We start from the raw sequence: 27566 nt of genomic DNA, 5'->3' as shown, positions 1-27566 counted from the left end.
AAGTTGCGCAAAAATAGTAAATGGCAAAGTTTCTGTAACAATCTGTGGAACATTATCGCCGTAAACAAGGTAACCCAAGATACCAAACGAGCCAAGAATGACGGATACTTGAGCTAAGGCTAGGTGGAGATACAAAGGAAATCGTGGTCTATTGTTTCCCATGCTTGATTCAATTGGTATAATCTGAATACAAAAATAGTAGAAATATAGATAAGTTATAGTGCTTAGGAACGAGGTTATTCCGGGCGAAAGCCCTTGGAATTAATTTATTTCCGACCTCGCTGGGAATCGAACCCACGACCTTCAGAACATGTAATGAGCTGAGCGTTTTGTGCATGGGACATTAAATGAAGTGGTAGTGCGTGTGAGCGAAAAGTGTCCCCAATTAGTGCAAAAGTGCTAGAACGACTAGAGACTTAAAAAAGTGATATAGGACATAACGATAGGTTCCCAATTCTCAGAAGATTGAAATTGTTTTGTCCTCCAAACTGAGCTGCTTTGATGCACACGCAAGGGGTCTATTGGTACTAATATCCGCGGTCAATTAATCTCGGCAAAATAGAAGGCGCCAGTAAATAGAGCGAACGTAAACGAAGGTACAACTTTAATCGATTTGAAACGTGGTCGTTTAATCGTGGTTGAAACATGGAGGACCAAGAACAACAATGCAAGCGTCGCTAGTCTGTGCGAGCGCATGCCGCAAATAAATTGCTTGCAGGCACGTAGAGCCTGCTGGAGAGGGGCATATTTTGCAAGACTAAAATTTCGCAAAAATTATTGGCCGAGTTCAATTTGGCAGTCAGATGATTTTTTTCGATACCAATTCATACTTAATTGGACCCCATCAGTCATATAACCTATTAATCAAGCAACATAATTGGACAGTTACCTATTGATGGATTGCAAGCATTCCCAAGAGAGTCAAAAGACAAAAGCATGGCGGCCATTGTGGTGCCATTTACAATGGGTATGCTAATGCAATATGCAATTCGATGCTAATAAAAGTAATCTCAAATTAACGTGGAAACTTATTAGTCAAATCATCAAAAGGAAAACGAAATCTCAAGTTATTCCAGCTTCAATAGTATCTGATGGCATTAACTATACCGATCAAAAAGATATAGCAGAGCAATTAAACAATTACTTCTCCGAAATTGGCTCTCGCTTGTCAAATAAGATTGTGGACACTGGAGAGGATATAACTAAATACATTTGCAATTCTCCAGCTCTCTCACCTTCACTCTCAAGTCGGTAACAACACATGAAGTAAAACAAAGAATAGATTCTCTGAATTGTAGTAAATCAGCATCTGATATAATACCGATTTATTTGATTAAATTAGGAAGCAGAATTATCAAAACCTATAACATAAATAATTAACGAGTCAATACACAAAGGGATTGTCCCAGATCTATTCAAAATATCTTGCATAACGCCCATTTTTAAAAATGGAGATAAGTCAGATCCATCTAATTACAGACTTATTGCAACCCTACCAATGTTTAGTAAAATCCTTGAAAGAATCGTGTATGAGCAGCTTGTTAAATTTCTTGATCAGCATCATATTTTAAATGAATACCAATTTGGATTCAGAAAGAACCACTCAACCGAGCATGCAATTTTAGAAATACTGATAAATTGAAAAAATCAATAGATAATAAAGAAATAACTTGTGGAATATTTTTAGATTTCAGCAAGGTTTTCGACACTGTCAAACCATATGACTGGTTTGTCAATTACGTATAGCTAACAGAACACAATGCACTCAAATCGGCAACGTTAAAATCAAACCTGCGGCAAATTAAATGCGATGTGCCCCCTTGGGCCATTATCATTTCTCTTATACGTTAATGACTTTCCTAACATATCACAAAACCTAAGCTTTAGGATGTTCACAGATGACACCAACATCTTTTACTCACATAAAAACCCAATCGTAATTGAACGTGTCATGAATGATGAACAGTGAATTTCAAAAAAACATTACATGATAATAAAGACACCTCGAAGACGCATACCAGGGATTAATATTTCTTGTCTTGAACAAAAGGAATACATTAAATATTTAGGTGTTCATATCGATCAACATTTAAACTGGGATCATCAAAAATGTTCAAATTAAAGTCTCCAAAAATATTGGTATTATCAATAAGTTAAGACTTTATGTTAGCATTAAGACTCTTCGCAACATATATTATTCACTTATTTACCCATACCTAGCATATGGTGCTTTGTCGTGGGGTAATACATATAAATCCAATCTAATTAACCTATACACGATTCAAAACAAATGTGTCAGGAGAATATTTTACTGCAACAGACGTGAACATGCCTTACCGTTTACAACTTACTAGATGTTTTAATTAGTGTTTAAAAAACGAGTAGGAGTGTTTTATCAGGTATAAAAGCACGAGGCGTAGCTGAGTGCTTTTATACCTGATAAAACACGATCTACGAGTTTTTTTTGAACTGCTTAAAACACTCATGAACAATTTATAAGATTTTGGTTCAACTGGAGTCACCATACACGTCACGAACATGGATTTTTATACTTCGATAGAGATATGACGTCACGGGCATGCGCAACCAGATTCAATAGAAGCTCCCACACGTTGGATATTGCGTGCCAAGGCAAAGACAGGCACGTTAGTCAATGATCTTTAGGGTTGACTATGACCTTGATGAAGCTCTATGTCTTCATCTAAACTTGGATGCATACTTCATCCCTGATGAAGTCATCCTCATAGTATTCGAGTGGTCTTTATATAAAGATCACATGTGTCTTTATATAAAGATATATAAAATCACTTGAAGCACGTGACGTGTATGGTGGCTCCAATTGGACCATAAGCTTATGAATTATTAATGAGTGTTTTAACATTTGATAACATTATCAAATTCAAAGCAGGAATGCTTGGTCATCAAATAATTAATTTAGCCATTCAATTCTAGAGGTTTTCAAAGATAAAATCAAACTAGCTAAAGAACATCACCATCATAACACACGATTTGCAGCTAAAAACAACCTTGTCCGTCCTTCTATCAGAACAAATTATGGGAAATTCACATTTGAATTTTCTATAACAAAAATATGGGAAGAAATCCCTATCTCTATTAAAAATTTAGATTCAATCAAACTTTTTAAAAAGAATCTTAAAATGCATTTAATACTTGTCCAAAAGGATTGATAGTCTAAGAGTTTTACCAAGTTCACTTAGTTCTAATCCGCAAATTTAAAGTAATGCAATAACAGTAATCCTTTACGTATTATTGCATACCAAATTTAAACAATATTTATTAACATATCCCATTATACTTATATCTATATTCATTGTCCAAAACAATTTAGTTTAAAGCTTAAGATCTCCATCTTGTGTAAATATAGTTAGCTATATTCTTGGTCATAAAAAGTTAACCTTACAATGGGTGCTTGTCGACTCGAAAGTTTTAACTACTTCGACAACCACACACACCATAAATTAGCTCTTTCTCTAATGATTATTTTAGTTTCAACTTTCTTTTTATTATTCATTAATATTACTCCTGCGAATACTTGTATATATTTATGTGTGTGTGAATCAATATAAATATATTTAATCACTGCCTAAAAGCGGAGCTCCCGATACGCAAGTCCAATTTAAACGAATCTGGGAGATAAATTTAAAATCGGAAAACGATCTTCAATTTTTTTATTCAAGATTAAGATAATGTCTCCCATAATATAAAACTTCCACAGAAACGAATCAAAATGCACTACATCGTTTTCTTTGCGCAAGAAAACTCTCCCACTTAGGCATTTTGTACACAACTCACAACCAGCCCCCCTCCCAGGGGCTAGTTTTGGTCTTGGAAAATTCTTCGACAATGTTTTCCATTGCCGAAATTTTTTAAGCATTTGAATTCCTGGTTAATTTTACTTATAAAACGAAAGATAACTACAGATTATCCAATGCAATATCAGGTTTAGTGAAATTTACCTCACTACAAAAATGGCTGTGATTACCTTGTAGGAAACATTGAACCCTAGAATCCTACCAAATCGATCATGTTTGAAACGTTGGTCAAACGTTTCTCAGTCGATAAAAAGTCGTAAGCAGTCGCAGACAGAGCAGCCAAGTTTACTAGCCAGTACGCGGGACTTCGGATAACATCGGCTATTCTCGCCATGCGCCGAAAGCTGTCCACGTGATATCCGAAAGTAATCCGAAGTTTTGCAGCCCTTACACCGGCATGAACTTTATGCCATTTATGTCGTATGTCATTTAACTATATTTTTCGCTAGTTAAATAGGATATGAAGTATATTCCGGTAAACTCGATGGCATAGTGTCTACTGCCTATTAAGTATGCTACTGCTTATGCAGTAGACACAAAAACTGGTAAAAGAAGGTGAGCAAAATATATAAGCTTACTTTTACTTCTATTACACAAATAACGAAGCTTGGTTAATTATCCACATCAAAAGTTTTATGTTTTTACAAGAACCGTATTTTCATTTATTGATGGGTTGCAAGCATTCCCAAGAGAGTTAAAAAAGACAAAAGCATGGCGGCCATTTTGGTGCCGTTAACAATGGATGCTAATAAGAAATCTCTTGTTTAATGGCACCAACGCTCCCTCGAGAGCCCGCCATGACGTAACGTGCAATCGAAGAATAAAAGTCTTAACTATATTTCAAAAAGCTTGAAAACATAAACTTACTAGATTTTGAAAAGTATAGTAATAGTAAATTATGCGTTCGGTGTGTGTAATGAAATTGAATAAGACAAAAATATCAAATGCCCTTGGCAGGAATTGAACCCACGTCTTCGGTATTCTAGTCCGATGTGTTAACCACTACACTACAAGGACCAACCACGCTGGTAACGCAGCCGGAATATGAAATGTAGGGTTATCGTTAGGATCCCAGAGCGATATATATTTTTTTTATAGGTACGTTGAACACCGTAAATATGTACGCAAAGATTGAACATAGTATAGTAGTAATAAATCATGCGTTCGGTGTGTGCAATGAAATAGAGAGAATAAGGCCCAGGGCAAGCGCCGGACTAACGTCGCACCGAACCTATTTAACATAGGTTCGGTGTAAGGCCGACTAAAGGGTCTACGTGGCGGCAAGCGTCGAACCATTGATGTTACGCCACAAAATGTAATAACTCGCAAAAAATGTAATAACAACGCAAAATGTAATAACTTTTGACGCAAAATGTAATAACTTCAATAACGCATTTTAAATATCCAGAAAATCAATATTTGTTCGGTATACGAACCATACCAGATGACTTTAACTTGAATTTCGCATGAATCGTTAAGATAAATATTCATGTTGAATACACGATTTCAGCGTGTGGATTTTTACAAAGCAAGTTCACTCACTCCAACAGTAGTATATTTGAGGGAAAAATCAGCAACTCTTCATAAATATCACCAATATCAAGCCAACTCAGGATCAATATACTCCAATTATTTCAATAATTGAAGTATGTTAAAACTATCCTATTGAATCCCGACATGTCTCATGGATGAGGGCTAGTTTATTATGCAATATTGTTAACTTGTTAATCATTTTATTGAGCAAATAACACTCTAAAAAATTTACCACATTATGGTAAAAAACGTACCAAAATAACATAAATTAATTAGTCAGAATGTTCATCAATTAGCAATTAAAAAAATACATAAAAATTAGCATTTAATCTTAGCAAAAAAGTCGCGGGCATTTGTTAATATCTCGTAATTTGAATGTAGTCTAACCAGTTTTTTTCCCCAGACGATTCTCTATTCTGTTCTGTTCGGTTCTACTGTGTCGTTTACGTCCATTCAGTTAACATTGATTTTAAAATGCGTTATTGAAGTTATTACATTTTGCGTCAAAAGTTATTACATTTTGCGTTAGAGCAGTTATTACATTTTGCGTCAAAGGTTATTATATTTTGCGTTGTTATTACATTTTGTGCGAGTTATTACATTTTGTGGCGTAACAATTGAGCATGCGCAAAATCATGTTTTGACATGTGTGAATCTTTGAAACTCTTCAAGAGTGCCGAAAAAATGTCCAAAACAACTGAAAAAAAAGCAAAACAAAGTACAATGAAACGTTTAAATTGACGGACGACGAAGTGGAGCTCCTCTTGAGCGCAACTAAAGACTACAAGGCGGAGCAAATAGCCAAATGTATCGACTGGGAATCTTGTGTTGACAAGTATAGTGAAAAAATGGAATCATTCAAAAGTCAGTATCCCACTGCCGTAAGTGCTTCTGCTATTGGAAAAGATTACCCTCACCAGAAAGGAGAATTAACAAAGTCAATTTTAACTTCCAAACTCAAGTCAATACGTACAAAATACAGACATGCTGTTGACTGTGGCAGAAGAAGTGGACATGTTAGAGTTGAAATGATTTTCAATGAACATTGTGACAGTATATGGGGAGGCTCACCAGCTACAGCAGCCATGCCAGCAGGTATAGAATCAACAGATATAAGAGAAGAAAGAAGCCAAAGTACAGATTTAGAAGAAAGGCCAGAGTCATATAGTACAGAGACAGATCAATGCAACAACCCAGATGATCTGTCATCAACTGACAGCTCTGTGTTGTTAGAGCTAAACCAAGAAACTCCAGTCACCACTACAACCACCAATCCAAGCAGTGAACAAGTTAAAGAAAGAAGAGAATTGTTAAATTCGCAATTGAAAGGACATAGAGGTGAAAGACTGAAAAGAAAGCTCACTGTAGATGCCCAACTTATAAATATTTCTCAAGAAGAACTTCAGATCAAAAAACAATTACTTGAGAAAATGGACGTGATGGATAAAGCCTATTCCAGTTCAATGGAAAAACTTACTTCGAATATGGAAAGACTAACAGGCTCCATTTCAGATGGATTTGTCATGTTACAGCAAATGATGCGTCAGCCAAGCATGGATCCACAATTTATGATGCCTCCTCATAATTTAAATATGTATCCAACCATGCAGCATTCACCTCAGAGCACTGAAAGTACCTCAAATCATCACAATGGACATTTTTCTTATAGACAATAAGTTTTCATAAGTTGAATTTTATAGAGGTATAATGAAAGAACAGGTGTATTTCACTATTGGACTTTGCAGATGGCAATTTTTAGTCAAATGCAATTTTATAATTTAAAAATTGTGCATTCAGCGGTATACCACATCATCTTAAAATTTAATATTCCATATTATTTATTGTTACAGTTGAAAGGATTCCAATCATAATATTAACAGGGAAGACTGATTCCCCTAAATGAACCAGTTAAGAGAGACATTATAGGTATTATGAACAAAGATTGTTACTGTTGCAGCAGTTACAGCTCAACAAACTGAAATAATGTTCATTTTAAGTGGCTTCATTATCCATAAATAAATTTCTTTAGTTAACTTTATTCCGATTGAACAGAAATTTGTTATGATTCCTCAGTATTCCATAGGAATGTTTGAACGCTTGGAATAAAGTTAACTACTATGTAGTTTAACAAAACCACTGACCCACTGAGCTTATTTTTTGAGCTCTTTTAATTGAAATTTTGTGAATCAAATAGCAAAGCCAAAGAGTTTTTCACATGTTCATAGCAAAAAGGAGATTAGACTTGCTCCAAGTCTCGCTCGTTATTTTTTCCGTTGGCGAGTCGCCGAATTCAAATTTCGGCACTTCAGTTTCCGACAGATTTCCGAAGGGAATGGCAGAAAAAAATGAAAAGCGAGCGAGACTTGTAAAACTCGGCATCTCATTAGTATTCGCGGACAGGATTCTGTCCGCTGACGTAATATATCGACCGATTCTTAACCAATGAGGAGCAAGAACATGAGAGACCAAATCTATGTCAGGGGGGAGTCGACTTTGTCATTTATCGTCGACCATTGGTAAAATTTGATTTGTTTCTTGTATTTATTAGCCCAAAAGTTATGGGAAAAAAGCCATCGAAGCAGTTATGAATGTTCTAAAGCTAGTAAATCTTAAAAATTATTGGACGGTAGCTATATTAGCAGTCTTCTTGAGGGAAAAGATTGTTTTATTTCGCAGCCAACGGGTTCAGGAAATTCCACTGTATATCACTGAGTTATTCCCGTTTGGTTTCGAAGCATTCCAATGAAAAAATGATGTGGATTTTGAATCCAAATCACAAGAGATTTGTCTTATCCAAGACCACAAAGTGTAAAATTCTCGTCATCCAGCCTTTGATTTCCTTGATGTGAGATCAGTTGAGAAAATTAGAAAATTTAGGAATAAAATCCTGTCGGCTTCATTGAGATTACGATGAGCCATCTCCTATAATACATGTAGTAACGACTATCTCTTTGTTGTGCAATGATTTTTAAGGCTGAACGTGTGCTCCTGGAGCATGATTTACAAATATCTTTGAAGTCCGTGGCATGAATAGTCACCAACAAATAATTTTCGATCTCAATACAAAACGAAGTCCTTTTATTATTATTCAATAAATGTGCTGTATTCAAGAGCAATGATAATGACCCAGGCTGGACGGCGGGCAAAAGCGTTGCGTATTGTGAATGCTGCGAGAGAGACAAAAAAGAAAAGAAAGAAAAACAGGCAAAAAGTGCAGAGTGCAATGCCATTCTCCGTTTTCTGTTTTGTAGTACTGCATTCCATATAAATAAATGCCCGTTTTAATTGTGGTCGAGCGCTATATTAGGGTTTTCCGATTTTATGTAAGTTTGATATGATATAAAGTCAATTAAAGTAGTATTTGAATAAAAATGACCACAATAATACATTACATGGCTTGTCCAGGATTTGAACCACGCACCTATGGAGATCAAGTCAGCGGAAGTTTAACAACTAAACTAAGGCGAAGCGATACAAAGAAAGCATTCGTTATTTAAAGTCTATACTACTCTTTTTGTGCAACGCGACTGAAGTCCTTCCTCTTTGTCGAAAGATGTGTTAGGTTTTGAAAATATAGAAGAAAAAGTAATGTTCGGCTAATACTGACAGTTCATTTTGACTCTTTCATACATATCGAATAACCTGCTTTGTACTCAAAGATGGGGCCGCTAAATTTTGATTTTATTTGCTTGTTTGGTCAGCTATATCATAAATTTCAAATATACCTATTTCTCGTACGTTCATTCAAAATAGCTTGATCTTTATTCGATTGATTTTTCTGAAAAGTTTCAAAATCCATTGTTCAATATATATTATAATTGCTGAAGGAATTTCAATTTCTAGTGGACGAAAAAAGGTACAGTTATCGTCTCAAAAAACTCATTAACGAGGTGGAATTCTAAAAACATTATTTCTGACTGACAATCATAAAGACATACAACATTTTTTAATTGCATTTATTTATTTATTAATTAATTGTTTTCCAACTTATGGCTCAACGTTTCGGACAACCAGCTTTCTACGGTTCGATAGAAATCCACATGTAGCCAAGACAAACGGAAGAAGTGGCCTTTTGTGTCGAAATGTTGTAGATGTGCCGTGCTTCGATAGATTTTTCTCGTACTCATTAATAATTCATGCGTAAACCAGCCAATAAATGGGCTATTTTTGGGTCACATGATGTTACTTGAAGCCTGGTATAAGTCCTGTGAGTAACTGGAACAAAATTAATTGAGTCCTAGGATTGAATTAATTTTGTTCCAGTTACTCCAAGTCCAATAATTAATGAGATGAGAAGTCATTTCAAAGCCTCCAATATCGGACTGGACGGGATTTCAAGTCTGCGCAATTAATCGGCTGCGCCTCGCACTCGAACTCCCGTCCAGTCCTCATTGTCGGCTTTGAAATATTACTTAAAACCCCAATTGCATGTTCAATCTTTACCCTGATAGACCGTAAAATCCTATTAGCGTTTCGTTGCCGTTGGTTTCGCACAACCGTCCTACGAAGGGGCTTTATCAACGGTACAGTAGCGGGATATCCTCCATCAGCAGCAAACCTCGCTCCTCTTGGCAAAGCAAATTGTCCTATGCCCAACTGTGGAATCATCCCATAGGTGTGCGAGTTCGCACCATCTCCACACTGTTCTTCGAATTGGTCTTCACAAACTCAAACTTCAAGTTCCTCGTTAGACTCTAGTCCGCAGCCAATGGTTATAACAAAGAAAACTCCAGTACACACGTACACAGAATTACAATTAAAAACTGAACTTTTTGAGTTTTAGTATGCTTACTTTTGGAGTTTATATGCTAATCCTTCTATATAAATAACCCCCGTTCCTAATCCCTAGGGTTCTTTAAGGCCGGTTTAGACGGTACGATTTTCGCCTACAACTATCGTATACAACACGTTCGCGTCTGTCGTAGGCGAGTTGTAGGCTTGATTTACACGCCACGACTCGAGTTGTAGGATGGCGCGAGCGTGTTCTATACGATAGTTGTAGGCAAAAATCGTACCGTCTAAACCGGCCTTTAAAAAGACGAACGCGATGAAAAAAGAACTATGAAGTTCCCTAAGAGTAATTTTTTTATGCGATCAAACTCGAGAAATATTATTTACACTAATTTGTGTAAATTACAGTTATTCCAGTACATTCAAACCCCTCTAATTGGAATCAGTAATATTTTTAGCTATGGCTTTGTTCTCATTCACTTAACTCGAACAATAAATTCCAATTCAGCCGGAATTCCGCTAAATCGGAAAACCCTATTTCGCCATCGCAAGGATATGCATTAATCAGGAAAAGACAAACGAATGTCCGTGCGTTCCCCCGTGCATTTTCATGTCCAATTAAAATTATAATAACAATGGGGGAGTGAATTAAGATTAACATTGGTTCGACGTTTGCCGCCACGTAGGCCCTTTAGTCGGCCTTCCACCCAACCTATGTTAAATAGGTTCGGTGCGACGTTAGTCCGACGTTTGCCCTGGGCCTAAGCATATCTATTTTATTACTTTCATTGCCATAAAAATATTCTATACAAAAACGTAAAACTTTTAATATGAACAACCAAAAGATCGTTAAGTAAAAAACGCATCGATATTTGCTTACCAGCTTTCATGATGATGCAGTTTTGCCCTGAAAAAGTCCGGAACTCTCCAAAATTTCAAGACAAATGAAAGACATCCATTGTAATTTTCACTAAACCTGATATCGTGTTGAGTTATCTGTAGTTACCTTTCATTTTTCAAAGTAAAGCCAACCAAAAAAGCAAAAACATGTCGACCATAGAGGACTTTGTGGAAGGACCCTGTGGGGTGGCTGGTGGTGGGTCGTTGCACGTTACAAAAATCCTGTGCGGGAGAGTAGTAAGGTCGAAGTTCGTTCTCGCCCGAGTCTTACGCAGGTAAGAACCTTGACATAACATGGCAGAAAATTTTCTGCAAGCGAAAAATTTTCTGCACGAAAATGTTACTCATAGAAATCTTGTAGGAAGAGCCAAAAGAGTTTTAAATAAATGAATCCACCATCTTAGGGATTATTTTGATCAAGTTTTTTGTGGAGTTCGAGGTTTAAAAGACGAAGAAATCGTGGTTTAAAGTGTGTTGTTTTTTAGGTAGCTATGAAATAAGTATGATAGGGAATCGCACGATCTCCAGTACAATTTGTAATTTATAGGTACTAGTGATGTTTTGAAAGTTGAAAAAGCCTTCAGGTGAGTCCACAAAATTGAGCAACTTAATTGGGACTCTACAGAGTACAATTTGGGATCGAATTGTACTCTAAGCAGAACCGAGTAATTTTGTTGAATGTGTTGTAATAAGGCTAACTATAGAGGAGTTTTCGTATGACTGTGAAAAGTTCAGTGCCGTAAGCGTGACGTGCCGTGACCATGATACTTTCTAGAATTTTAATTGGCTGTTTTTTTTCACGCGCAATATGATTGGTCTAAAAGTGCCGTGATCTTGGCGTGACCGTGTCCGCGCCGTGTTTATGACGTGTTCCGTTTATTTGATGGATGGAGAGTAAATTCTCGTGCAATGTGATTGATCTGGCGTATCCCTTGCTGTGTATAACTTTTCAAAGTCATACGAAAACTGCACTATACTATGTAAACATTCTTGCATACTTTTCCCCCAGCAATTTTCTCTAACTTCACGTGTTTCATTTTTTAATCGTAAAGCCAATGCTATTTCATTTTAGTACTTACACAGCCAATGCCTTCAAACGCATTAGTTAGCTGTCCAAAGAATATAGGAAATGTCATCCAGTTTGCAAGAGAAATTTCTTCTAGCTGGAAATGCAAACCTGTAGAGATCAAGTGATCGAAAAGTTCACGTTATATACCCATCTATGCCTCGTTTGTATAATGCGCCATTTGGTACTAGAACCTTTTTTTTACCATTTTCATTAATCAAGTAGAATTTTTATACTCAACACAAAAATAAAAAGCTTTCTCTCTTTAAGACAAAAGTTCCCTAGTGCGCACATCTGAACTGATTACACCCGCACATGTGGGGCTTGAATAGCAAAAGTAAAAAAGCGCAGAAGCCCGAAGACAGAAAAAACTGAAGTTCGTAACAAAGGCTAAATGACCTTTTTCTGAAGTATATACTATATACTAACCTTTCAAAACATATGTTAACAGTCCAGTAAATCCACCAAGTATGGCAATGTTGGCAATTCCACTGACAGGTCCAAGTTTACGGACATTGCGAATGAAAGACATTAACACAAGAAATGGATACGGTATGAGGAGGAGGAGGACAAAACCTGGTGCAGTTTCTTGGCCAACAAAAGGAGGTGCCATTGCAGAAGCATTTCGCAATGCTGACTCAGCAGCAGTGTCGGACAACGGTATCGAACTGACGTCAAGGGCAAGTCTTCTAGAGGAATTATAGAAACGAACTGGGAACATATCTTTTACTGTGTTTCCCATGAATATAAAATAAGCTACACAAAACCCAGTCTGGGTTAAAATAAGAGAAAAGTTGACAACTCTGATGCCCCAATCTCCAATTGCAATTTTTCCAATGTCGCCTAGAGTCATTTCTTTTTCTAAGCGATCCTTGATTTCTTTCATTTCTAGGTGACATTCCTCATTTTGTAAATCTTTATAATGCTGGGATGAATCTAGCACCATGTGAACTGCCATTTCTTTGCACTTGATAATCATCTGGCAACAGTGATCTGTTATTAAGGCAATCACTACCAGGGTCACAATCCCAAGCTGAGATTAAAGAATCACAAAAGTCAGAGATAACTAAATACTAGCCTCCTCCGCTTACTACTACATATATTCTATATTCTCTGTTGGGATCCCTGTATTAAATTTTATAGCAGAGAAAAACTAGGAACGAGAGAGAGGAGGAGGATTGGGGACGAGGGAGGGAGAGAAAGCGGAACCCCAAGGAGCAAAAATAGCCAAGGAGATGCCTGCGGAGGAGGCTAACTAAATACCTATATATACATGTACAATAGAGTACAAACACTAAAAGTGTGCAACACTTTGCACTATTTAGTTGAAATAGTGCTAAATTAAACAATAGAAAACAATAGGATTAGCATAATTTAGCAGTATTTAGTGGCATTTATGTTACACACTTATAGTGTTTGTACTCTATAAGGGGGGAAATATATAAAATTTACAAATGTAAAGTGGCTTGGATGACCAGGTAAAATTGTGACCTTGTCTGTGAAAACATAAGAAAACTCTGGGTTTTGTTGTACAGCTCTTTTTACACATCATTCAAAATGATAAATATTGTAACAAACAGTGGAATTAACCAATTCAATATGCACATACCGCCAAACCACTCTGTTTGAATGCAAATGGAAGAGACAAATAGCTTGTACCAATAAAAGCCTTGAGAACATTAGCGAAGTCTGTAAATTGCTGCCATGACGATGGGGGTCTGCCAAAATGAAACAACATAAAACAATAAAAAAGGTCATTATTAACTTAAAAGTTATTGAAGTTATGCAAACGTAATTTTAATCAGACTGTATCGATATTTATTATATATTCATCCCACCACACTGAATATACAATAAATAATAAAGCACTTCGAAGTTATTTAAGCAAATATGTGAATAAATAAATATACAACAACTTTGACCTGTTGCCCCAAATTTGACAGATATTAATAATAATAATAATTATTATTATTATCATTATTATTATTATTATTATCATCATTATTATTATTACAATTATAAATTCATTTGTATAGCGCAAATTCAACATACGTTTTCAAATGCGCTACTAAAACCTATATTATATAGAAACCTATAGCCTATAAAATTACACATATCTATTAAAAATCTAAAACTACTAAAAAGAAAATTATGAAAACAATAATAAATAATGATATTTAGGGACTGTACAATAATTATCGGGAGAGGGGTTCTAAAATTCACCAAATTGGGCTTAAATTGAAGCTAATCCCCCCCCCCCCCCTCCCGCGCGCTAAACGTAAAATAACTTCTCACCCCTCCCCTTTTGAAATGAAATAACTATCAACCCCCCCCCCCCCCCCCCCAATACATCATGATACATCGCGACAATGCAAATATTGAGAAAAACAAAGATAAGTGATCATGTTGATAGCCTGCTTTCTAAAAGAAGTCGGAAACTCCAAACTCTACTGAGCTGTCATCATAAATTCATCTCAGTAACACTGCACTTTATTACTACTGGTATTGAAAGGAACACTAGAGATTTGTTGGATAACATGGATAAAGCAATGGAAAAGTACTATGCTACCTATATGATTGGATCGAAACAGAATTCATCAGTTTAACGGAAGAAATAAGAAAATAAGAAAAAAAGCTGATAAACGCAATTCCTCGGCAACAGAACATACTTTAGGAAGAAAAGGGCATGTGTTACTAGTTAATTCCTTAGGAGGAAATCCTTCAGCAAAATGAATACAGCCCTGAGATATATGGCATCCCACAACTTGATAATATTGATGAGGACACTCTACTAATATTTCTTCTTTCTTCGAAATGTTTTGTTGGGGAAGCCAAGGAGCTTGTTCAGAACTTCTGTTTTTATCCCTTGACATAGCACTAAATATCATGAAAATAAAGCTAGAAGAATTATTACAAAACAAAACAAAAAAGACATGACATAGTCAGTTGTCTTATACTGTATACAGTCAATCAATGTGGCATAACTTTACCACAGTATAGTATAGAAAGTTGTGACTTGTGCTGTTTTTAGTTACTGTTTTTTGTACTTTTTTTATTACAAAGTATACTCTGTTTATACATTATTTCAACACATATGGTTCGTTTGAGGTTGTACGTGTGACAAGTTGTGTTCTTTATACAGTAAAAAATATAATACTAATTGTTATATGCATCTCTTAAATTTTATAGTGAACAAAATTCCAAATTGACTTATGACCCTTATACTTATTACTTACTTATACTTAAGAAATTAGCTTCTAACCCCCCCTACCCTACACTCCAATTTAACTTTTGGCCCCCCTATTAATTTTACAACCCCCCCCCCCCCTCCCGATAATTATTGCACAGTCCCTTAAATAGAAAATCATATTTAACCTATATAATGTTCAAACCTTCTCTTGGCTGATTAAGAATGAATAAATAAATAAATAGTATTGCATGGTACGCATATAATTCCGAAATTCAAGCATAAGCAAAAGCAAATAAATAAATTTTTAGTTCCTTTCTGTATTGCTACGCTATTGCTTTTCCGTTTCCGTTTTGTGTGCTAGTCACAACCGTTCCAGCTTTTTTTGAGAACATGGATTCATCGGGAAACCCCAATTACACTACGGTTCGACACAGGTATTCAGAACCAGGAAAGGGAGAGGGGGAACGTATGGAATAATGATCTTTTTTAAATGGTAAAAAAGAAAAGATATAGATAAATAGAATAAATAAGATAAATTGACGAGGGGGAGGGGTACGTGGTACGAGACATATGAAAATATTATGGATATTGTTAGTGCTGGATTGGAATTTACGCGTTTTCCCGTGTGCATTTTTTTCGTCTTTGTTCTCAGACTTTAAATATGTACATAATTTAGACTAAGTTAAGTTTTTTCATTGCAACGTCGACCGTCTTAAGTTACACATCGTTTTGTAAGTATTTTTTCCTATTTCTTTTGCTTTCCGTTTGCTTTAATCGTTTTTTGTCTTATCGTTAAATTGTAATCTTTCCTTCATTATTTAGGAACTCTAACGCAATTAAATAAACGAAACGAAGAGTAAAACGAGTGTATTTTTGACCGCCATACCGCGCCAATAGATATGTATCGTAGATAGGTAGCAATGACAGATAATGTAGACCGTACAATGTACATTAGTGGAATTGAGAATAAAAACGCTGTGAGTTGAAGACAACGTTACGAAACACGAGCTTATGCGTAGCGGCGGAGTGGTGGTGAATATAACATAAGTATCAACTGAATACGAAAGCTCTGGGATAGTTCTTCGATCTACCAAGTGTTTATCATCAGGGGTTAATACACAAAGGAGAGGTCAGTATTCGACCTATACGTTTCAAAACTTCTAGCGCCAGAAGCTTAACTCTACGTGTAACGAAACGACCGGGGACACATCATGTTGACCTGTGTGTGTAAAGAGAATATACACAAGTAGCGTGTGTGACAACTGACGAAAATGGTGAAAGGAGAAGTGAAATCGATCGAGAAAGGTTTAGGACTTACTTGGAATGGGCTGGAGTGGTAAGTTGTGAAGATCGTTTTATGGCTTACAAACTAGCGTTTGCTGCCATATTCGAAGCGGAATTGATTTTGTTACCCTTATTACAGATAAAGCACGGCCTTTAATGGCCTTTGTAGCCATGTCACGTCAACCTTTTTATTTTTCATTTCCTTTTTTTCATTAAATATAACGGCAACAGCAAGGGGAATAACCTTTTCTGCACAGGTACGTTACACATGCTAATGTACATTGCTTGTCCTTAGGTATGGTAATTCGTTGACAGCCTATTTTTTTCGAGTTAGCTGAGATGTTTGCTACCAGGACAAAATATAGCGATGAGACATACAAGCTTCAATGTATATTTTTGATATTTAATCAGAAAACCAAAAAAACATTCTAATACTTGAAAAAATACATCTTTATTGTTTTAAAAATCAACGAGCTTTTTGTCTAGCATTATAATAAAACAGAGAAGCGATTCTATGCGTGGTGGTCTCATTGTTACTTTCACTTATATATTCCCCTATATCTCGGCTAACTCCAAAGCAACTTACATGTATAAAAGTGCACCTTCCGCACTTTCGCACTTTCCGCTTTCCGCGTTTTACCGAGACCCGGTCGGTCTCGCAATCCGGTGGTGCTGAGTTCGAGTCCCGCTGTGGCCACAAGCTGAGACTGTATTTGTCCTGGTTTCTGATTAGTTCAAATTCAGTTTCTCGACCATGCTTGTAAATGGTTTGCCTCTTTGTCAGTTGGGATTAACACTTTATTTTTCTTTGATTATTTCTTCATTTCAGTTTCATTTCAGTATTTCCAATTAAATCAATTAGTTATATAAAGTATTACATTGACACTTAGATAAAGGTTGTTTTTTTCTATTTTAAAAATGACTTGGTGTTCTGGCCTTTTCACTGTTTTCAAAATTACTTGATGAAACTAAAATCTTTAATGCTAAGTATGTATTAATTTATCTTAGTTATAATTTAGCTTATATTTGTGTTAAACCGAGAAAACGCACGCTTGTTTTTATTTTTTTATTAAATGCCGGTGACGTCATAAATTAAGTAGGAGTGATGACGTCATCACACATCAGAAATTTATCCATTTCACAAATTGGTTTTATGTATGAGCATAAAACATAAGAAAAACTCCTTAAATACTTTAATCCTTTACATAACTGTGGCTGGTGAATAGTCTTCTAGATCCAATTCTAGATATCTTGGAAAACCCTTGTCTTTTCAATTGAAAACGAAAATCTGAGACACTATTGTCTTTGAATGGTGAAATTTGTTTTGAATGAAATCGATATAGGCAAATTTCTTAACCTGAAATAGGAGACAATGAGAGCGCATGTCATGCTTGTCTACTTAACATTCTGCCATAATGGGCTCGCATGAATCCAATATATAAGAGTAAGATATATTATGTACAAAGAAAGTGAATAGGTACAATAGAACAATAATGCAACAATTCAAGTTTAGCTTTTTGTTGTGCCTCAGGCACCTACGATATATGTAATATATACAGTATGAGTGGCCGTGTTGTATCAGATATACAAACTCAAGGCGTAGGCGTAGGCGTATACAACATGGCCACTTATACTGTAGATTGTTTGTCAAACATCTAAACACATCCTTTGTGTTTCACTAAAATTTTCAAAATTAAAGTGAATCTGGACAAGAAAATCCAACTTAAAGTTTATGCAAATGAACACAATTTTGTATTAGGTTTATAACACTCTTCACGGTCGTGATTTCTGTCGTGTTTTCCTCATGTCAATTATTAATGAGTTTGATAAACACATATACACCATATACACATAGACATTTGTGTATATGAACACATAGACACTCATATATAGACACTAGCCATCACCATCCGTGTGTCTCAGGCACCTATGATATACACATATACACTATATACACATAGACACTTTTGTATATGTACACATAGACACTTGTATATAGACACTGGTCATCTGTGTGTCTCAGGCACCTATGATTTACACATATACACCATATACACACACTTGTATATAGACACTTGTCATCCATGTGTCTCAGGTACCTATAATTTACACATATACACCATATACGTATAGACGCTTTTGTATATGTACATGTACACATACAGTCAATTCAAAAAACATTGGCTCAAGCCTACTGACTACTTGCAAATCGTGTTTTATCAGGTCTAAAACCTCTCGGCTACACCTTATGTCTTATACCCGATAAAACACTCCTGCTTGTTTATTAAAAATTACATATACAGATGTATATATACAGATGTACACAGAGAGATCCATGACAGGGATATACTGAGAGGGATAAATACATACATCATGTACATATAGTCTATGTGTATGCTTAGGTGTATATATAGATGTACATAGAGAGATCCATGATAGGGATATACTGAGAGGGATAAATACATATATGTACATATAGTCTATGTGTATGTTTAGGTGTATATATAGATGTACATAGAGAGATCCATGAAATGGATATACTGAGAGGGATAAATACATATACATACATGTACATATCTGTGTGTATGGTTAGCTGTATATATATGCAGATGTACATAGAGAGATTCAGGACAGGGATATACTGAGAAAGAGCGAGTAATCTTGGTCTGAAATCAAACTTCTGGTCATGCACTTGATAATTTCCAGACCTAATAGACCTAATTACTCAGAATTTGTTTTTCCTTTTTGCGTCTTTAGATTTGCAGCTCCATAAAATGCTTGATATATTGTGAGGATCAGCTAAATTCGATACATTACAACTGCAGTGCAAATACATAGTTTATATATATTCTCATACTATATCCTTCGATTTTTCGTTAGAAAGCTGAGAAAGCTTTGGATACGAGAATTGGTAGCATGTGCTAAATCTATCGGCTGGTGTTTATTGAGGAAGAATAGAACGGTAATTACACAGGGATTCGTCATGGAACGATATGGTATTAGATATAAAAGACAAATTCTACTCACGTGATGAGACCTGCTTGGGATGTGACCGAAGCCAATGATCCATAATGAGTCGCCATTTTAGAGTGCTAAATCGACTATCTAATTTTATTAAACAGCACGATGCTAAGGTAAGCCCACGAATTCCTTATCCGTTTCTGTACTTTGTTGTGCTAATTTAATTTCTTTCAGCGATAAGATGTAGATGTCTTTTGACGGCTTCCTTTATGAGTCTTGTAATCATTTATATCACGTGATCCAAAGCAGTGAGCGGAAGTGGAAAAGGAACTTAGAATCTCAGGGTGCCCAATTTCGATAAAAGTGAAAGGTTAAAATAAAATCAAGTAAAATTCGACTTGTTGTTTGTCCTTCAACTCGAAAATACGCGAATCGTAGAAACGAGTTGTTACAGTCAATTCGTATACTGCAGTTTTACAAGCTAAAGAAATTCTGTGAAAAGTGCTTTTGAGTGTTCATAATTTATGAAGAGGGGGATTGGGACTGATGATCTTGAGTAGCGGCCACATTTTTTTATGTTAAGTTTTAGGAGAGCTATAAAAGTCATCTCAATGTGGAAGGAAATATCAGTTCCGTATCGTGGTTGGAATAAAGGATAAAGCGACTAGGAAAGAGACTGTTCAAGGATACAAAGATATGTCGTTGGAAAAGGCAATTTTAGGTGTAAAACTGCTGAACAGTCAAAGTAACGCATCCAAAAGCTAAGTATGAATGAAGGTAACAACTCCGAGGTAGGTGAAGTATAAGAAAGACGGCGCAGAAGCAGAGAGGGGCTCAAGGTTCTAAGCCAGGCTCATAACGCAGACAAAGAGAGTCTCTGGATTCTTGTTTGTTCAAAGTAGTATAATAGTAATGATAATGATAATGATGATGATGATGATGATGATGATGATGATGATAATGATAATGAGGTATCACACGGATTTGATTAGTAAACTGGCTGATGTAGGCCTCACTGATGGTCTAAGAATTGTAAGAAAGTGTCAGAAATGGGTATTTCACAGAACTGTGAGATTGTGAAACGTCTGTACAATTGTTAAATTTGTATACATCTTTGTAAAACCAGTCATGCAGATATTTGCTTAGACTATTCATGCCCGCAATATTCTGTATTCATGTAGCAAAATGTCTGAAGTAGTGTTTACAAAACGAGTAGGAGTGTTTTATCAGGTATAAAGCACGAGGCGTAGCCGAGTGCTTTTATACCTGATAAAACACGATCTACGAGTTTTTTGAACTGCTTAAAACACTAATGAACAATTTATAAGATTTTGGTTCAACTGGAGATAGAGATTTGACGTCACGGGCATATGCGCAACCAGATTCAATAGAAGCTCCCACACGTTGGATATTGCGTGCCAAGGCAAAGACAAGCACGTTAGTCAAAGATCATTAGGTTGATTATGACCTTGATGAAGCTCTACGTCTTCATCTAAACTTGGATGCATACTTCCTCCCTGATAAAGTCATCCTCATAGTATTCGAGTGGTCTTTATGTAAAGATCACATGTGTCTTTATATAAAATCACTTGAATAATAATGAAGAGGACTTTATCGGGTATAAAGTTCATCTACGTGATGTGTATGGTGGCTCCAATTGGACCATAAGATTATGAATTATTAATGAGTGTTTTACTAGTTGAAATAAACATATTTGTAAAATAATAATAATAATAATAATAATAATAATAATCTCACATCTCAAAAGTCTGGAAAAACATTTCAACTGTTGTTTACAGTATTCACACAAGTATTATTCATCAACTATTGCCAACTAAAGTCTATAACGTAAAGAAAGTGAAAGGTGAAGAAGAAGATCTGAAGTGTCGGCTTTGTCAACCTGGAGAGTATTGCACACATCATGTGCAAATGCTCGGCCATAGTCCAATCGCTCTACACATAAAGACATGATCACATGCTTAGACCTGTGTATCTTGCGATACTTAAGGCCCAGGTCAGACGCCGTAATTCACATGAGACGTACCTAATACAGGGTAATAAGGTCATGTGAAGTACGGCGTCTGACCCAATTAAGTTCGACTGATTCAATTTGGACCGACTAAGTCGTTCTTCACGACTAGGTCAGTCGTGAAGAACGACTGAAGATCGACTTCGGGTCAAACGCCGTACCTCACATGGGCCGATCCAAATGCATTAATTATGTTAATGCATGCTTTGGCCTCGTTTTCATTAACCATCACTAAAGCGCATGCGCACTTGAGCATTCTTCAAAGATGGGGAATGATGTGGAGTGATGATTTTCGATTTTTCTGAAAATGTAAAGGAATGTTCCCCTGGAAACCCTGAATGTTTTCTTAAACCGTTCATCTGAATAATTGTTCCAGACAATTTCAAACCAACCAAAAATTACGTGCAAAGCGTTTACATGCTCTTTCACGTACGTCCGTTTCATTTCGCGAAAGCGAGAAGAAGAACGGAAACAAAACATACACGTAGCATTACCCTTCTTTGCAAAAGTGTGATGTTTTTTGTTTGTTTTTTTTTTGATGGTAGCCCGTCTTCTTCTTGAATTCAAATTTTTTTTTATTAGCAATATCCGGCAAGCTGCCATGGCAGACGCCATTATGATGCGTTTGCCGCTGACCACTCAAACATGATTTTGGTACGACTGTAAATACTCGTAATAAGTTCGACGTTTGACTCAACCCAGTCGATCTAATTCCATAAGTCGATCCAAACTACAATTAGGTTCGACTCATGTGAGTTACGGCGTCTGACCTGGGCCTAAGAAGTTTGAACTTTCTGATGATAAAGAAGCTTAAAGACAACGTAACACCTTGGCACAAAGAACCACCCCAAAAGAGCTCTGTCAAAAATGATGAAGCAAAAGTACTGGTGGAATATCCCTATCTACCAAGACAGCCCTCCAAAAAATAAACCAGACATCCTTGTGCGGAATAAGAAAGACAAGCAATGGATTATATTTGAAGGAACAGTCTATAATGTAGGAGAGATACTTGACAGGGATTAAAAGAAAACTGTTAAATATACTGACTTAAGATCTAGTCTTAAAAGAATGTACCCTGGATATAAAGTAACGCAAGTCAACATAGTATTTGACTTTCTATCGGGGTACCACATGGATTTCACTAGTAAACTGGCTGATGTAGACCTCACTGAAGGACTAAGTAAGAAAGTGTCAGAAATGGGTTATTTCACAGAACTGTGAGATTGTGAAACGTCTGTACAATTGTTAAATTTGTATACACCCCTTCCGAGAAACTTTGTCACCCGTGAAGCGTAAAGCGTATGAACTAGTGGCGCGGAGGTTCATGGGAAATGCGTTCAAATAAACCATGCATGACGCAGAAGCTTTCTTGGCACGGGAAACTTGCTTGACGCGGGAGTTTGTTTTGACGCGGGATTTTTAAAAGAGCCATTATGGCCGACGCAGTACGCATTAACGTAATGCTTAAAGTGTATAAGCACGAGAACAAAAATCAATGTTCCATGTTCTCTTTGAAAGAAGTACCAATATTCAAAAATGTCCAAGAGTTTAAAAGCTATTTAGTGAAAAAACACACTGAAGAAATAAGCCCAGCAAAGGACATCAGCAGCTTTGACATTGGTTATTATGGCACGAGAGGAAGAAAACTGACCATTTGTACAGAGGAACACCTAAGAGAGGCCTATTTAACTGAAAGCCTAAACTATGTCACATTTTGGTTGAAGCCACATACGCATTTCGAAAAAACAAGTTTGCCAAAGAAACGAGAGACTGTGGACGAGGACGAAGTCATGTGTCTTGATTTCAAGGCGTCAAAAAACAAGAAGAAGAGTAAGTTACTGAGCACTAAAACGTGATACAATTCAAAATGGATAAATACCTTTATGCTAGCTGTCTGTCTGTATTTTTTCTTTTGTAAAGCTTAAAATTGGACTGTGATAATTTTGTTAGTAAGGTTTTAAATTTTAGAATCGTTTGTGCATGGCGCACGTGAATATTTGAAGGGAACCCGATAAAAACGAATAAATTATAAAATGCCACTTCTTTTCTAACAAGTTCGTTATGATCTGACCTATGTTACGGGTTTTAATAAAATGTTCCATTGCTATGTTTACAGTATTCAGTATCAGTCGGTGTATTCTGAATTTAATGTTTGTCTTTAAATTTGTAGAAAATGATTCCGTCGAAGAAGACAAGGGCCTTATCAATAACTATTTGTCGAGGCTACGTGAAACACATGGCTCAGTTCTTAGCGATTTTAAACTGAAGTGTTGGGCTAGAATGTTGGTAAGTTAGACTGGATCGATAAATTGTAGAGCAGTTTTCATAATGTAAGGTAAAAAGTTAGGTTTTCTTATCCACTACACAATAAAATGTATGGTAGTTTGCAGCGATCTTTCAATCGCGCATGTAAACGACTCTGGTAATTTTGGAAATTTGGGGGTTTCTTCCTTATTAAAACTGCAATAAAAGTCGCTGCAAAAAGCGGAGATATAATCCTCTACACGGGATCAACAATGGTTTGGGTTATTACTGCTTTTCGAACCTAAGCAAAACATTGACGATTGTGATAATGGTTTTTATAGGTAAATGGGAGTCACCGCGACGACACCGTACCTCCGAATGCTGCTTTTTTTGCACTAGAGTCTACAGGTGCAGTTCCTTCTACATCTAATATGACTCCCATTGTGACCACGACTTCAACTAGTAGTTCTACCTCACTTCAATCGGCCAGAACACAAGTGGATTCTGCCAATGAATCAAATGAAACAAAGGTGTGAAGTCCTCTTGAAATTGCGTTTAGAAAGAAAGTTATTTGACACATAACATGGTTAAAAAATTAAGCAGTGGAATTCTGTTTGCTCTGTAGATTAAAGCTCGAGGGATGATTCTTCAACAGCTTGTTGAGTTGAAGAACCTTAAAGATGCCAATGTACTTACCAATGATGAGTTTGAGGAACAGAAGAAGAAGATGTTAGAAGATCTCAAGAAACTTTAATTATTATTTGACAATAATGTAAAATGTTTTATGGTTGTTTTGTTTGTTACTGAGTATCATTTACATGCTTATTTGTCATTTGCAAATAAGTACACGGAGGGCTTTACAAGTAATCTGTAAATCTTAGATAGTTTCTAATGTCTGCATCAGAGATTTGCATGAAGGCTTCAAACACCATTTCCTCTGGATCATCACGACACACTTGCCACACAACATCATTTCCTCGAATCCAACTCTTTGCTTGAGAGAAAACGTTCTCACATTGATTGAAGTCAGGACTGTAAGATGGCAAGAATACCACAAGAGCGCCACTAGCATTTATAGCTTGAACTACACGACGACAGCGGTGAATTTTAGCATTATCTGTAAAAATATAATGCAATTTCTCTTCATTAATTTAGTGTGTTGCAACAAAATACTAACAAAATCTGATGTGACGTGAGTGCTCACCCATTACGACCACAGAGCGAGGATTAATCCCATCAAACGGCTGTAGATTAGGAATAAGGTTTTCATTCACAAATTCAAGAAATTTCTCTTCATTGGTATTCCCGCGGCGGATACTCAAGTCTATTATTCCTTCCGTGCAGATGACAGGGATAGCAGTAATCCTGGGACCCCAATTGCCATACCATCTTTGTGTTTGAGCTCGATAGCCTCGAAAACTGTATCCAAAGCGTCTCGAAATTCGTTTATCCTGTAATGCAGAAACATTTGTTATAACCCCAGTGCGGAGATCAGTTAAAAAGGTATAACAAAATGAGTTTCTGAAAAGAGAACTTACAAATCCACTCTCGTCAAGGAACACAAACATCGCAGGATTGAATTGTGATACCACAGACCAATAGTTTATTCAATCTTCTTCGCATCTTTGATAAGGAATTCTTTTGAGCTATAAACACCGAAAGTGAAATGTGTTGAATGAAAAATTGCAGCAATTTTCGAATACAATTAACATTCATGATTACAGATTTCTCATCGGCTTACAAGAATGCATTTAACGCTTAATATTACCATTTTGCGTGTGATGCCATTTCTTCTAAAATAGTCGTGTAAAGTAGAAACAGGAAGCCTGGCACCACATACTACTTCAACGTGTCTACAGAGCTCAGATAGAGTTTTTTTCTGGGTGTCCTAACAATTCTTGCATCAAAACGGCTTGTTCTTGTTGCGATAGCGAACACAAACCAGCAGGTCTTCCTGGTTTGTCAGCACAAACATTTCGTCTCTCGTAATATCGTCGGGCGAAACGTAACACGGACCTTGAAGACATGCCAAGGCGAACAGCAATGTCACCTTTACTGTGGTTTAAGCCATATAGCAGTACGCTTCTCATCCGCAAATCGTCACTTAATGCTCGCGGCATGATTGCTTTGACCCATGTGTTGGTGTGCACGTGGTCAAATATAAACTATCCCATGACTCCCCGCGCCACTAGTTTATACGCTTTTCGCTTCACGGGTGACAAAGTTTCTCGGAAGGGGTATACATCTTTGTAAAATCACCCATGCAGATATTTGCGTAGACTATTCATGCCCGCAATATTCTGTATTCATGTAGCAAAAATGTCTGAAGTTGAAATAAACATACTTGATAGTATAAGCTTGTTAGACCTACAGAAATCTGTACTTTTAGGCACGGCACGCATCTTAAGAAGAGTACTTCAGCTCTCAGGAGCCGGGTAGAATCTCGAGCTGAAGGTTAATGTATACCAGCAAAAGAGTTGTAATATTATTATTTTGCTGTGTAATAAAGGAATAATAACAATTATTATTATTATTATTATTATTATCATTATTATTTTACAAATATGTTTTCATCGATAAATAAGGAATTTTTTTACATGTATTTGTTATTTTATGTTCATAATCTCTTTTTTATTGTCTTATTATTGTTGTTGTTGTTTTTTGGAAGTTTTTTTTAAGGTCTTTTTAAGACGTCATTAATAATTCATAAGCTTATGGTCCAATTGGAGCCACCACACACGTCACGTGCTTGGAACTTTATAACCGATAAAGTCCTCTTCATCAGTATTCAAGTGATTTTATATAAAGACACATGTGATCTTTATATAAAGACCACTCGAATACTATGAGGATGACTTTATCAGGGAGGAAGTATGCATCCAAGTTTAGATGAAGACATAGAGCTTCATTAAGGTCATAGTCAACCCTAATGATCTTTGACTAACGTGCCTGTCTTTCCCTTGGCACGCAATATCCAACGTGTGGGAGCTTCTATTGAATCTGGTTGCGCATGCCCGTGACGTCAAATCTCTATCGAAGTATAAAAATCCATGTTCGTGACGTGTATGGCAAATTATAAATATATAAATAATATATAATATAAATTGTTCATGAGTGTTTTAAGCAGTTCAAAAAACTCGTAGATCGTGTTTTATCAGATATAAAAGCACGAGGCGTAGCCGAGTGGTTTTAGACCCGATAAAACACTCCTACTCGTTTTTTAAACACTACATTAAAAATAAAAATATTATTATTAATTTACTATTAATGAAAATAATAATTATTATTACTCTTATTAGTCACGAGGAGCTACGGCATTTTTCGATGTAAAATGTATCTCTATATCATTTATATATCAATCAATTTCAAGTAGCCAGTTGTCAATTGCCTATACGTAGAGAGATTTACAACTGTATTCAAGAAAAAGAATAAAGTTTCCATTATTATTATCATCATCATCATCATCATCATCATTATTATTATCATTATTATTATTATTATTAATATATTTAAAAGTTAATCTAAGTAGAAGACTTAATGGCTTCTTGGATAGTGTCAATGTCAATATCAAAGGCCCCCCTAGATCCGCCCTTGTTATACTAATACAAAAGGGAAAGGACGCCATGAATTAATCACTCTCATTAAACCACCGACGAAGAAGTGTACGTTTTTCTGAACAAGATTTTGAGAATTTGGTTCGTTCAGCCTTGGAAGAATTCGCCAATGGAAACCTGGGTGATGCCGCCTGTGCCCAGCGTTGCCACAGGCTGTTTAAGAAGCTCATGGAGCTCAAGA

General features: G+C 36.2%; 3 protein-coding genes across 3 annotated transcripts in view; 1 reads left to right on the top strand and 2 right to left on the bottom strand.

Annotated features, from left to right (window-relative positions):
* LOC116289541 (proton-coupled amino acid transporter 1) overlaps positions 1 to 19858 on the bottom strand; it is a 21276-nt gene extending 1418 nt beyond the window's left edge. The window contains exons 1-5 of the mRNA XM_031696487.2: positions 19565 to 19858; positions 13673 to 13781; positions 12493 to 13096; positions 12077 to 12174; positions 1 to 183 (exon numbers count right to left, since the gene is read on the bottom strand). The exon at positions 1 to 183 is cut by the window's left edge and continues 282 nt beyond it. Coding sequence (XP_031552347.2) covers positions 1 to 183; positions 12077 to 12174; positions 12493 to 13096; positions 13673 to 13781; positions 19565 to 19620 — 1050 coding nt within the window. The 5' untranslated portion in view covers positions 19621 to 19858. The remainder of the gene's footprint in view (positions 184 to 12076; positions 12175 to 12492; positions 13097 to 13672; positions 13782 to 19564) is intronic.
* A 2927-nt stretch (positions 19859 to 22785) lies between these two features.
* LOC148910213 (uncharacterized) lies at positions 22786 to 24952 on the top strand. Its single transcript, XM_089032103.1, has 4 exons — positions 22786 to 23357; positions 23698 to 23813; positions 24113 to 24301; positions 24397 to 24952. Exons 1-4 carry the CDS (start codon positions 22961 to 22963, stop codon positions 24523 to 24525), a joined length of 831 nt encoding a protein of 276 aa, XP_088888229.1. The 5' UTR covers positions 22786 to 22960; the 3' UTR covers positions 24526 to 24952.
* LOC116289527 (uncharacterized) lies at positions 24629 to 25452 on the bottom strand. The gene is made up of 2 exons (XM_031696472.2): positions 24976 to 25452; positions 24629 to 24888 (listed from the first exon to the last, which is right to left on the bottom strand). Exons 1-2 carry the CDS (start codon positions 25337 to 25339, stop codon positions 24629 to 24631), a joined length of 624 nt encoding a protein of 207 aa, XP_031552332.2. The 5' UTR covers positions 25340 to 25452.
* Between the last annotated feature and the right edge of the window lie 2114 nt (positions 25453 to 27566).

The sequence above is a fragment of the Actinia tenebrosa genome, unplaced genomic scaffold (genome assembly GCF_029948245.1).
Source record: "Actinia tenebrosa isolate PJP-AT-01 unplaced genomic scaffold, QUT_ActTen_1.0 PGA_scaffold17__23_contigs__length_9995812, whole genome shotgun sequence".
Taxonomy (NCBI): Eukaryota; Metazoa; Cnidaria; class Anthozoa; order Actiniaria; family Actiniidae; genus Actinia; species Actinia tenebrosa.
The sequence above is the reverse complement of the archived record's forward strand: the minus strand, read 5'-3'. Positions and strand labels throughout refer to the sequence as shown.

Excerpts from the sequence above, each read along its gene's own strand:
- LOC148910213 (XM_089032103.1), top strand. The coding sequence starts at position 22,961 with ATGGCCGACGCAGTACGCATTAACGTAATGCTTAAAGTGTATAAGCAC. Across the intron at positions 23,814-24,112 it reads AGTGTTGGGCTAGAATGTTG|GTAAATGGGAGTCACCGCGA; the intron begins GTAAGTTAGACT and ends TGGTTTTTATAG. Across the intron at positions 24,302-24,396 it reads ATGAATCAAATGAAACAAAG|ATTAAAGCTCGAGGGATGAT; the intron begins GTGTGAAGTCCT and ends TTTGCTCTGTAG.
- LOC116289527 (XM_031696472.2), bottom strand. The coding sequence starts at position 25,339 with ATGTTTGTGTTCCTTGACGAGAGTGGATTTGTAAGTTCTCTTTTCAGA. Across the intron at positions 24,889-24,975 it reads TCGCTCTGTGGTCGTAATGG|ATAATGCTAAAATTCACCGC; the intron begins GTGAGCACTCAC and ends ATATTTTTACAG.